Raw genomic sequence first — 12,491 nt, forward strand, 5'->3', positions numbered from 1 at the left:
GGCGGTCTCCCCTGAGCCTTTTTCCAATTTCAAGTTTTCCCTTGTGAGCATTTACCTGTTGACATGGAACACATTCCTGTACAATCTGTTCAGCTAATTTCGTCAATCCAGGGGTTCCGTACCCGGTTTTATGTAACAGGGATATCATTTTTTTAGTCCCCAGATGTGTCCATCTATGAATCTGTTGTAACGTGGATTCTGCTTGCTGAGGGGACAAAGTTCCTTTTGTTGTGGCCGGGATGATTTCCTCGTCGCGGCCTGGTTTTTCAGGAACTTTATCTGACAGTCCTAAAATGACTTCTCCCGATGCTATTTCTCGGGCCACTTGGTCAGCCATATTATTACCCCTGGTTATTGGGGTATTGTCTTTCTGGTGTCCAGGGCAGTGAATGATGCTAACTTTAGTGGGAAGCATGAGTGCAGCCAATAGAGCCACAATTTCGTCTTTGTTTTTAATTTCTCTGCCACTTGAGGTTAGCAACCCTCTCTGTTGGTAGATGGCACCGTGGATATGAGCGGTAGCAAATGCATATCTACTGTCCGTGTAGATGTTTACCTTTTTATTCTCTGCCATCTCCAATGCCCTTGTCATGGCAATTAATTCAGCTCGTTGGGCTGAGGTCCCTTGTGGTAGCGCAGCTGCCCAGATGACTTGTTTTCCGTCTACCACGGCTGCTCCAGCTCGACGCTTACCTCCTTCCAGGAAACTGCTCCCATCAGTAAACCAAATAAAATCAGCATCAGGAAGGGGTAGGTCCGTCAGATCAGGTCTACTACCGTGTGCTGCAGCCAACACTTCCTGACAATCATGGATGATGGTGGAGCCTTCTAAATCGGGATCAGGTAGCAAGGTAGCTGGATTGAGTCCTGTGGCTGGAGCAAACTTGATGCGATCTGAGTTTAGCAACAGGGTTTGGTAATGGGTCATCCTGGTATTAGTTAGCCACCTACCCGGTGGTTGACGGATTACATTCTCCAGGGCATGAGGAGCTGTTATCGTTAGATTTTGTCCTAAAGTTAGTTTGTCAGCATTTTTGACCAGGGCGGCTACTGCAGCGATTATCTTTAAACAGGTGGGCCATCCTGATGCCACAGGGTCCAATTTTTTTGACAAATAAGCAACTGGGCGATTCCAGGGACCCAATTTCTGAGTCAATACTCCTTTTGCAATGCCCTTATTTTCGGCCACATATAAATGAAAAGGTTTGGTTACATCTGGCAGTCCTAGGGCTGGAGCTGAAAGTAAAGCTCGTTTGATTTGGTCAAAAGCCCGTTGTTCCTTTTCGCCCCAAACGAAAGGAGTGCTGTTTTTGGTTAGGGGGTACAATGGGGCCGCCAGCTCAGCAAACCCTGGAATCCATAGTCTACAGAATCCAGCCGTCCCCAAAAATTCTCTAACCTGCCTGGCGTTTTTGGGAGCCGGAATTTGGGCCACCGTATCCTTTCTGCTCTCCGTGAGCCATCTTTGTCCCCCTTTTAACAGGTACCCCAGGTAACTGACCTGTTGTTGGCATATTTGTGCTTTCTTGGCTGAGGCTCTGTATCCCAGGGTTCCGAGCTCTGTTAACAGTTTTTCAGTTCCCTTGATACAATCTTCCTGGGTTTCAGCAGCTAATAAGGTGTCATCAACATATTGAAGTAGCGTTACCTGTGGATTTGATTCTCTATATGACGCTAAATCCTGATGAAGAGCTTCATCGAAGATGGTAGGGGAGCTCTTAAATCCCTGAGGTAAACGAGTCCATGTCAGTTGGCCAGATATCCCTGATGCTGGGTCCTTCCATTTGAAGGCAAAGTAGGGCTGGCTGAGGGGAGAAAGTCTTAGGCAGAAAAAAGCATCCTTAAGGTCCAAAACAGTATACCATGTATGTTGGGGCGGAAGAGTGCTTAAGAGATTATAAGGATTTGGTACTGTGGGGTGGAGGTCCGCCACTCGTTTATTTACCTCACGCAGGTCTTGTACTGGTCGATAATCATTAGTTCCCGGTTTCTTAACTGGCAGGAGAGGGGTATTCCACGCGGATTGACATCTTACCAGAATACCCAATTCCAGCAACCTCTGTATGTGAGGACGGATGCCGTCTTTGGCTTCCTTACTCATGGGGTATTGACGAACCGTTATTGGGGTGGCAGTTGCCTTGAGTTCCACTAGTACTGGGGGCCGATTTTTAGCCATCCCCATACCGGCGGTTTCTGTCCAGGCTTGCGGGAACCGAGTTACCCAGTCTGTGACATTAACTCATGGAGATGAAGGTTTTTCATATAATTTATATTCATCTTCCAATCTCATAGTCAATATTTGGAGTAATCTTCCCTTACTGTCAGTTATGGTGGGACCTTCCGGTTGGAAGTGGATTTGAGCCCCCACTTTGGAGAGCAAGTCTCTTCCCAGCAAAGGATAGGGGCATTCCGGAATAATCAAAAATGAATGGGTTACTCGTCCAATCCCAAGATCTACTGTCCTTCGTGTGGTCCATGAATATTGTTTATTCCCAGTGGCTCCTTGTACCCATGACCTTTTAGCTGAGATAGGACCTTTTGAGTGGAGAAGGACGGAGTGCTGGGCTCCGGTATCTACCAAAAATTGAACAGGTTCCCCCTCCACTTTAAGAGTTACCCGGGGCTCGGGGAGAGGGTTCGAGCCCTGACTTTCCTAGTCTTCTTCTTCCAATGTTAAGATTTTGTTTCTGGTTGGCCTTCCTCCATTCTTTTTCTTAGGGCATTCTCTCGCCCAATGTCCTTTTTCTTTACAGTAGGCACATTGGTCCTTGTCTAATGGCCGCCTTCTGTCTGCCGTTCGCCCTTCCTGCCTATTTCTATCCCCTATATTTCTTCCTCCAACCGCAGTGGCCAGTATCTTACTTAAATTCCTCTCCTGTCTCTTATCCCGTCTTATTTCACGGGCTTCCTGCTCTTTCTGCTTTCTTTCTTCCTTCTCTTCCTCTGTTTCTCTTTTGTTATATACTTTATCTGCCTCTTTTACTAACTTCTGAAGCGAAAATCCCTGCAAGCCATCTAGCCTCTGTAATTTCTCCTTAATATCAGGGGCCGCTTGATCTATGAAAGCCATTGCTATAGTAGCCCTATGTTCCTCCGAAGTTGGATCATAAGGGGTGAAGCGTCTAAAGGCTTCCATTAAACGTTCCAGGAACACAGTTGGCGATTCCTGGGGCCCCTGAGTTACTTCCCTTACCTTAGCCAAATTAGTGGGCCGTCTGGCCGCTCCATGGAGACCCGCCACCAGAGCCTGGCGATACATTTTCAGGCGCTCCCTACCTTCCGGGGCATTGAAATCCCAGTTTGGCCTGACGAGTGGGAAACCAGCATCAATCTCGTTAGGCAGCTGGGTAGGTTGCCCATTGGCGCCTAATACATTTTTTTTGGCTTCTAAAAGAACCCGTTGCCTCTCCTCAGTCGTTAGGAGAGTCTGAAGCAGCTGCTGACAATCATCCCATGTGGGCTGGTGGGAGAAAACAAGAGATTCTATTAAAGCGGTAAGGGCCTGTGGATTTTCGGAAAAAGTTGGGTTATGCATTTTCCAATTATAAAGATCTGCAGAGGAAAAGGGCCAATATTGGAGAGGTCTATTCCCTTGGCCATCGGGGGGGCCATATTCTCTAAGAGGTAGGGCAGTGGAGTCCGGGGAGATAGCCCTCCGGCTCCTAGTGCCCGCTGAGGGACCCTTTCTTCTTCGATCATGGATGGTCCCCTTGGTGCCGAGGGCAGTGGAGCTGGGGGACCTCTAGGTGGTAGGGGATTTGGGGCCGGAGGATAAGGGGGTGGGGAATCCAAAAGAAGCAAATCGGACTGCGGGTCAGGATAAATCGCTTTCGGTGGATCTGGGGCGCCGGGTAGCTTTTCCGTGTTGGGGTTTTTCTTTAGGGCTAATATCTCCGACGCTGCTGATGTGTGCGCGGACGTACCTGTTGAGGAAACAAAGGGTCGGACCCACGGAGGTGGGGAGAGAATTAAATCTTCCCAGACCAAGACATATGGTACTTGGTCTGGATGTCCGTGGGGTCCTATATTAAATATCTTAGACTTCAGCAACCTAATCTTGTCTAATAAAAAGGATCCTTCAGGGGGCCATCCTATCTGAAATGTTGGCCATTCAGAGGCACACAAAGTCTGCCACTTTCCTTTCTTCACCTCTACCGAAAAATTATGGGCTCTGGCCCGAACTTCGGTCCAATGGCTTAGGGTAAGGGAAAGAGGAGTCGTCATAGTTTGTCCCATTGTCGTCCGTCAGAGAAGAAGAATAGACCACAATACAGAAACAGTTAAAACTCCACGAAACACATATACGTATGGGCCACCGCGAGCTCGCTTCAAAACCGAAACCTCTTCAGATGGCAGTTATCACAAAGGGAACTGCCGAAACCGAGTGAAGGGGAAACAGAGTTTGCCTCTCCTTCCAGATGAGCCACCAGGGCGTCCCCTAGGGCTCATGGACGCCGGCTATTAGCACGTCTGCCTAGCCAGAGGTCCGATACAGATTCCACAATAAGCCGATTCTTACGGCCTTCCTCCGATAATGGCCCACAAAGAACAAGGGACAAACAGACAATCAAGCTCGAGCTTACCTGGTACCTCCAACTCCCGATGTTCTCGTGGTCCGGGGCGAGTGGAATCCCGGACGAGCCCCCAAATGTTAGACCTTCGCGGTCTCCTAGGAGTTTCGACTCGCCCAGGAAACAACAAGAGTCGGAAGCTGATGCAAAACGCAAGAGGTTTATTGAAGGCCGGTGCACCGGGGTTCCTTGGTCCTCACGCAGGAGGCCGGAGAAGGAACCCCCCCAGGGCGTGAACATGTATTTTTATAGGTCTCAATTTCCTGTTATGCAAAGTGTGGATTCAATTGTGATTTTTAATGATAGGTTCTTAGCCTCTGTTCGGACCAGAGAGGGAACCTGTCCCAGGCTTCCTGATTGGTTCTTTGACAGATACCTTTTTTACATTTTGTTTATCTCCCTCCTTCTCGGAAGGGGGCCGGACATCCTGGAAATTCACCCATTGTCTAAGAAGCCCCTATTGTCTGGAGAGTTCTTAATCATTAGCTGGAACAATGTCCCTCGAGTCCCACAGAGGGAAGCAGGGTATAGGTGCATTTTATGTTTAGGGTAGTAGGGAGCCATGGAGGTTTGTGGAGCAGGCCTGTGATGGGGATGAAGCCGGTATTCTGAAGGCAGCTTTGAGGAGGGGGGCTGCAAACAAGGCTGGGGGAAGCCTGCCTGGTGGGTGGGAATGACCGAGAGAAGGCAGCTGCTGAGGTCTCCTGGGTCTTTGAAGCCTCATATTTCTCCCTGTGTGGTGGCTCCCGGGAGCCCGTGATGAGGAGAGGAACAGTGAGCACTGTGGGCTCCTCTCCCTGGGGCTTCATCTGCCAAAGCCACCGAGCGTGCAGGCCTCCCCAGTGCTTGACAACCAGTCCTGTTCGCTGAATTTTTCATTAAGAAAACTGGTCACCAAAGAGCAGCGGCTGGGGAAAGTTTCACCAGCACTGCTTGGGGTGTGAACCAGGCAGACCCAGAAGCGTGGGGGTGACCCATTCCAAAGTCTCCCACTGCAGGCATACACTGGCCCACACACACGCATGTGTGCATAGCACCCCCGAGGGCCCATATGTAAGTGCACACTGTCAGATTCGTAGTGTGTAACACAAGAACGCCGTGTGCCACACCCACAGGCTGACAGGACACAGCATAACTCAGGGCTTCGGAGTCAGATCTGCAATTTACTAGGGAGTTATTAATCTTCCCAAGCCTCAGTTTTCTCATCTGTAAAACGGGGATAATAAGAGAACCTCCTTCATATGTCTGTTGCAAGGGTCGAATGAGATCGTCCATGTACAGTGCTAAGCATGGCGGCCTCCCAGATGATAAGCACGCCATCAGTAGTAGCTGTTAGCATTTCTGTTATGATGGTGAGGACGTACACCACACAGACCAGCACCACAGACATCCTCCTTCTCAAACTCCTTTATCTCTGACTCCTGCCCTTTTATAACCTCTGCGTGGGGAAGGGCTTAACGGGAGGGCCTATGGTTCTATAAGCAGCTTTTGACCACTTACTTTTAAACTGAGCACAGTGGACTGTTCGTTTCTCACTTTGGAAATGGTAGATCTATCGTGTTAGGGGGGTGAGCATAAACTTCGTTATAAAATCCTGCAGAGAGAGGGGAAAGAAGCAGGGCTGAAAGATGAAGGGGAAGACGAGAGGGAGACCCGTTTCTGGTTTCAACCTCCCTGAGGCCAGCTGCCGCTCCTTGGGCCCCTCCTAAACTACATTCATGGCCTTCCAGCAAATTCCCCTTTCTCATTAAGTAGCTTCAGTTGGATTCTGTTATGTGCAGCCAAAACCAGGGCAAGGCCGGGTGAACGAGATGCGGCTCCTCCCTTCCCAGAGCTCAGCCCAGTGCAGGGATAGGAGGCGAACAGGAAGCGGCGCCTTCGGGAAGTGCTGGGATGGGGGAGGGACTCGGAGCCACGCTTGCCGGCGGGGAGAAGGGGTTTTTCTGTGCAAATGTCCTCTGAGGTGAGGAAGGGAGGAGAGGGCAGCCTCAGCAGGGGGCACAGCTCATCAGACACCCGGAGGGGAGCCTGGCACGGTTTATACAGAACACCCGTATCTATGTCTTTAACCGGATCACAAACATTAACAATCCCTGCGGTTTCACCGCCCCCAGTACCTCTCCCCTCCTGTGGTCGTGGTGGAAACCGTGTTATTCTCCCATTTCTAGGGGCAGAGCTCAAGGTTCAGACAGCCCTACCTTTTCTTCCAGTAGATTCCTGGAGATACTCAGAACCTAGAACCCCAGGCTGAGGTGGCGCTGAAGCAGCTGTCTGAGGCTGTGGAGAGAAGGGGAGGAGGAGGTGCCTGTGTCCTCGTCAGAGGCAATGGGGACAAGGCGACCCGGTTCCGGAGGCAACAGAAGGCTTCCTGAGCGGGGGTGGGGGTGGGGGGTGCGTGGCAGGGCTGAGGGGAGGGTTGGAGGCCGGCAGAAGGAGCTGGGACTGCAGGGCACGTTGGGGAGGCTCTGGGGGAGCCTGTCTGGGCACTGAGGGCCTCTGGTCAGAGGCACCGCAAGGAGGGGCCTGGGGGAGATTTGATGGCCTACTGCATGTCCCCAGTGACACGCCCCAAGTTGGCGCGCCTGAACGTAATTGAAAAATATTTATATCTACATCTTGGAGACAGAAAGAGGGAGAAGCTGAGTGATTACTTCGTGCCCCAGGTGCCTAGCACCATCTCATTTCATTGTTTCAGCCGTCCTGTGAGGCAAGTATTCTTATTCTCAGTTTTCAGATGAAGGAACCAAGACTCAGAGAGGTGATGCTACATGCCAAGGTCACACAAGTGGCCACAGCACCGCCACGTTGTTGCCGAGCAAGGGCTCGTGTGCCTGAGGTGCAGAAAGCCAAACTCTGACAGCGGGGTTTGCAGCAAAGTGAGGGTTTATTTGCAGGGAGCCAAGCCAGGAGAACGGGCAGCTCATGCTCCAAAGACCCGAACTCCTCCATAGCTTTCAGGCAAGGGTTTTTAAAGACAGTGTGAGGGGAGAGGGTCGTAGGAAGCTGATCAGCCCGTGGACCTTCTTCTGATTTGTTGGTGGTGAGGTAACAGGGTGATGTTTTAGGAATCAAAATCTGGTTCCAACCAGCCTGGGGTCTAGTGCTTGTGGTCAGCATGTAGTCACCATCCTCCCTCCACCTGGGTGGGAGTCTTAGTTTCTATAGAACAACTCAAAGATACGCATCAGATTGTTATCTGTATCCCCTGAGGAGGCACTAGGAGGCCTGTGACTCTGTTGTCCTAATAGTTAACTGCTTGGGTCTGCTCTTTGGAACTCAGGGAAGCCGAGGAGACTAAAGCCTTTTTCTACAAACAAGAAACGGGGGGTGTGGAGGGGCTTTTGTACCCAGGAGGGCCCCGAAGGGTCCTGCTTCGTTTCAATCCCCGCTTTTCTTTGATACTCTTCAATCCTGAGGGGAATGGGGGCGGGACAAGAAAGGGAATAAAGTTTGGGATGGAGACGTTAATCATAAACTCAGTAAGGGAACTGGGTTTCAAAGTTATGGTAAAACCACTGCAGTCCTGCCCTCATCTTGTCAGCAGACCGCTGAAACACAGCCTGTGCTGCATAGAGGAGCATGCGCCCTGAGCAGCCAGGAGAAGCCTGTTAAATACTCACACGCCTTCCTCACAAGCTCATCATCCAGGCAACAGCCCCATAGTATTATTATTATTATTAATTTTAATTTTATTTTTGGCCGCATTGGGTCTTTGTTGGTGCGCACAGGCTTTCTCTAGTTGCGACGAGCGGGGGCTACTCTTCGTTGAGGTGCGCAAGCTTCTCATTGCGGTGGCTTCTCTTGTTGCGGAGTACGGGCTCTAGACATGTGGGCTTCATTAGTTGTGGCTCGTGGGCTCAATAGTTGTGGCTCGCAGGCTCTAGAGTGCAGGCTCAGTAGTTGTGGTGCACAGGCTTAGTTGCTCCGTGGCATGTGGGATCTTCCTGGACCAGGACTGGAACCCGTGTCCCCTGCAGCACTGCGCCACCGGGGAAGCCCGACCCCCCGCATGGTATTACTAGCCTCATGATTCCCCACCTCCTTTCCCAGAACCTATTTACTCTTTGTTTATACATACTTCTAATAAGCCGTGTGGTGGAAAGAGCACAGATCAGTCAGAAGTCCTGAGGCAAGTCTGTTAGCATCTCTCTGTGTCTCCTCCCCCATCTGGAAAATTGAGATAAAAATAAGTGCCTCGGGACTGAGGTTTTCCTTCGGGTCAGAGGATCGTAAGGTCATGGTGTTCCTCATAGACCACTGTGACGTTCAAACATACATAATTCCATAATACAAAAGCACATTTATGGAAGAAAGTATAATTATGTATCATGTCTCTAGGATAGTGTATCTTTTTTTTTTAAAAGTATACATTGAACCTAAAATCAAGAAAATACCTCTCTTTAAATTAATTTTTTTTTCTCTGTACACTGGGAAAGTCTCATTATATGTTTTAGGCAGGACACCCGGGTCCAGCTCGTCCCACAAGTGCCAGTTTGAGAACCCCTGGGCTGGAGGTGGGAGACTAGTCCCTGCCTGACCAGTCACCCTGCTGTGTGACTTTGGACACGTCACTCACCTGTTCTGGGCTTTTGTTTCTCCTGGATGCAGCAAGGGGGTGAGGGTGGCCTAGAGATCATCCGAGGTCCTTTTCAGTTCCAGCCTTCAAGGGTGGAGTCTGTTCCTGCATCTCAGTGTCACATGCAAGATCCCATGGACCAGGGGCAGCTGTGAATCCATCTTTTCCTCTAGTTCCCCATCTGTGCATCTATTCCTGCCCTGTGGGAAACCATACATGGGAGTCTTGGGCCAAGGAAAGGCTGCTCCTTCCCCTCCAGGAGACCCCTAAACAATGTCTGAGGGGGATCCAGGCTATTAAAGTAATTTACATAGTAATTAACAAGGTTCCATTAGTGGATTCCTGGAGCCAGAGTGCTCTGCTTCCATTTCCCTTTAGGGGTACACAGTCCTGGGCTGGGACTGAGGCTTGCTGGGGTTTGGCTGGTGGAGCAGTGAGGGGAAGACTTTTCCATGCTCACGTGTCCCAGCCCCACACCCAGGGAAGAGAAGCAGTGACTGTGCGAGGGCCCCAGCTGGCTGGGTAATGAGGTCTGGGGCGAAGGGGCACCTCGTGAACACTTCGGGCCTGAAACCCCAGGAAGAAAGGCAGCCGTGAGTCTCACAGCCATGTGTCTGTTCTGCAGCCCAGGGCCTAGCGCCTCCAAGAGCTCCTCTTTCAAGATGACACAGAATTTCTCATGTCCTTCTGGGCCTCCGACAAATTATATGTGTGACCACAGTAGGGTGCCAAGCTTCCCTGGTTATCACCCCTTTGAGCCCCTCAGCAACCCTGAAAGGCAGATGTTAACTTTTCCATTGTGGGGTTGAAGAAACCTATGCCCAGAGAGGTGAGGTAACTTGTCCAGAGTCACACAGCCTGAAATAGCAGAGTGGAACTAGAACCTGGGTCCTCCGACACAATCCAGCTCGTGCCACTTGGCTAGTGGTTTCTAAACAGCTCTGTGGAGCCCTAGGGGACTCTCAGAGTGGTTTGCCTCAGGATAAGGGATCGTCGAGAGGACTGGAGACTCCACCCCATGTGTCCCCCGCTTCAACCAGGGCAGTTATTTACATGTTGGACGTCTAGGTGGGATTTTGTTTGCATTCCAGTTAGAAAAGCTTTTAAAATCACTGCACTTTTAGAAAATTGTCCCAGGAAGGGACCTGTCACAGGGCCGCTTCCTTGCTCATCTCTGACAGTGAATGGAGACCCGTGGAGCTGTGTAATGTGGCAGAATTGGCGTTCTGAGGCTCCGGTCTGGGGTCCCAGATCCCTGGCCTTGGTCTCCCCATCAGGCTTCCTGCAGGTGAAGCCCAGTACCCGCTGCCTGCCCAGCCCCTCCGGCTCCCTTCTCCCACCGAGCCCGGCTGGCCTGCTGCTCCCCTGCCCCACCAGCAGCCTTCTCACTGCTCTGTAACAGCTTCTCCAAGGCTCCGTTGTTTCCATGACCAACCAAGGAAAAAGACAACAAAGATGGGGAGAGGACAACGTTTCTGGGGTCTCCACAAGTTTTGAATGATTTCCCTACACTTCTTCACTCAGCAGACATTTCTAGAGCTGTAAGAGCCAGCATCTGAGGATAAAAATGTCCCTGAAGGCGGTGCGACAGCCGCTGGAGGGCAGCGGAGGCGGCGTGGCCCGTCCTGTCCTCGCCACGAGGCCGCAGCAGACGCCAGTGTCCGGGAAGGTTTTCATTCGGCGAGACTACAGCAGTGGCATCCGCTGCCAGTTCCAGACCAAGTTCCCCGCGGAGCTGGAGAACCGGATTGACAGGCAACAATTTGAAGAAACAGTTCGAACTCTAAATAACCTTTATGCTGAAGCAGAGAAGCTCGGGGGCCAGTCCTATCTTGAAGGCCGCCTGGCTTGTCTAACAGCGTACGCCAACTTCCTGTGCATGGAAACTCACTACGAGAAGGTTCTGAAGAAAGTCTCCAAATACATTCAAGGGCAGAACGAGAAGATCTATGCTCCCCAGGGCCTCCTCCTGACAGATCCCATGGAGAGAGGACTCCGAGTTATTGAAATTACTATTTATGAAGACAGAGGCATGAGCAGCGGAAGATAAACCGTAGAATTAAAGGCCCACCTCCAGCTGGGACCCTCATCTGTGCACCGGCCGACCGCAGGGTGTCCCCCACCTCCTCTCCAGAGCATCATTCCTTTGAATCTGCTGTCAGAGCCACGGTGCCCTTCGCTCCAAGGACTGACTTTCTAGAATTCCACACCTGGAGTGACCGCTAGTCGCTCAGCATCCACTTTGTGTCTCCAAATGGTGGAGGACTCTGTAATCTTTGGATTCGTTTTTGAGAAAACGCAGTGAAGCATTTCACTTTTTTAATTCAAAGCCATGAATAAAATATGCAGTTGGTCAGCCCAACACAGTTTATTTCTTACCTGCCAGCAGTGCCAGTGGCTCTCGTCATTCCCTGGGCTTCAGCAAGTCGTAAACTAGCCAGTGCTCAGTCTTACTCCCCCAGATTCATAAAACGCTTTTCTCCAGGATTTTGGTGAAGGGTGGACTGTGTCTGGTTTTGCTAATGCATCTCCCAGATTTCAGAGAATTACTAGTTTTGCCATGACTCAAAGCTTAAAGATCAAGTTCTGCTGTTCAGATTCTCAAACTGAAGCTCATTGGAAAAATAATGTATAACGTTACTTGTTTTATTATAGCAATTCCCGATTAAAGCAGTATTTAATGCAATTTCCAGGTTTTTGTTTTTTGGGTTTTTTTTTTTTGAGAATTCTGTTATTAACTGCATTACCTTGAACACTGGGAAGATGTGGTATGTGTTGCTTGTTCCTTATAAAAATAAGTAAGCACAATAAAGTGGGTGCTGAACCATCAAACACAGATGTCCCTGCTGTGTCCCTGAATGAGCAAGTGTTAATAAATAGTTTAATTATCGTTTTGTTATAAATATAACTTAAGAGAAAAAAATTTGATAGGAATAATACTATATATTGCTAATTTTTAACTATCCCTACTGGCAAACCGTATGATTCCTAGACTTTCCTCAGATACGGTATTCAGTGCGCAGAAATACTATGATTGGTTCAAGTTCAGTAAGTTAAGTGGTTTCCAGCTAAAACTCTCAAGCCTGGGTCACTGTTTCTAGTTCTTCTTTTTGTCTGTGTGTTCTTAGTATTGGGACTTCCTGTGCCCTTCATCTTTAGGGTTTGAGAGCCCTGTATTTGGGAGAAAGTTAGGACATGTACTAGGAGAGAATGAAACAGTTAAACGTTTTACTTTCAGAGATATTGTAGGTGCTAATGCTGGATTTAACCTTTCAGATTTAATTTCTTTTATGGGTCTGTTAGTTATTCAGTAAACCCCATAGCTCTTTGTAATATTTCAATTG

General features: G+C 49.7%; 1 protein-coding gene and 1 pseudogene across 1 annotated transcript; one reads left to right on the top strand and one right to left on the bottom strand.

The window, feature by feature from the left end:
- Positions 1-1,784: 1,784 nt before the first annotated feature.
- LOC137231083 (uncharacterized) lies at positions 1,785-6,033 on the bottom strand. The gene is made up of 2 exons (XM_067751645.1): positions 4,584-6,033; positions 1,785-3,460 (listed from the first exon to the last, which is right to left on the bottom strand). Exons 1-2 carry the CDS (start codon positions 4,809-4,811, stop codon positions 2,654-2,656), a joined length of 1,035 nt encoding a protein of 344 aa, XP_067607746.1. The 5' UTR covers positions 4,812-6,033; the 3' UTR covers positions 1,785-2,653.
- Positions 6,034-6,981: 948 nt separating this feature from the next.
- Positions 6,982-11,979, top strand: LOC137231089 (golgin subfamily A member 7 pseudogene; annotated as a pseudogene).
- Positions 11,980-12,491: the final 512 nt, after the last annotated feature.

Source organism: Pseudorca crassidens, chromosome 1 (assembly GCF_039906515.1).
Source record: "Pseudorca crassidens isolate mPseCra1 chromosome 1, mPseCra1.hap1, whole genome shotgun sequence".
Taxonomy (NCBI): Eukaryota; Metazoa; Chordata; class Mammalia; order Artiodactyla; family Delphinidae; genus Pseudorca; species Pseudorca crassidens.

Excerpts from the sequence above, each read along its gene's own strand:
- LOC137231083 (XM_067751645.1), bottom strand. The coding sequence starts at position 4,811 with ATGTTCACGCCCTGGGGGGGTTCCTTCTCCGGCCTCCTGCGTGAGGAC. Across the intron at positions 3,461-4,583 it reads TCGGGAGTTGGAGGTACCAG|CCCACATGGGATGATTGTCA; the intron begins GTAAGCTCGAGC and ends TTCTCCCACCAG.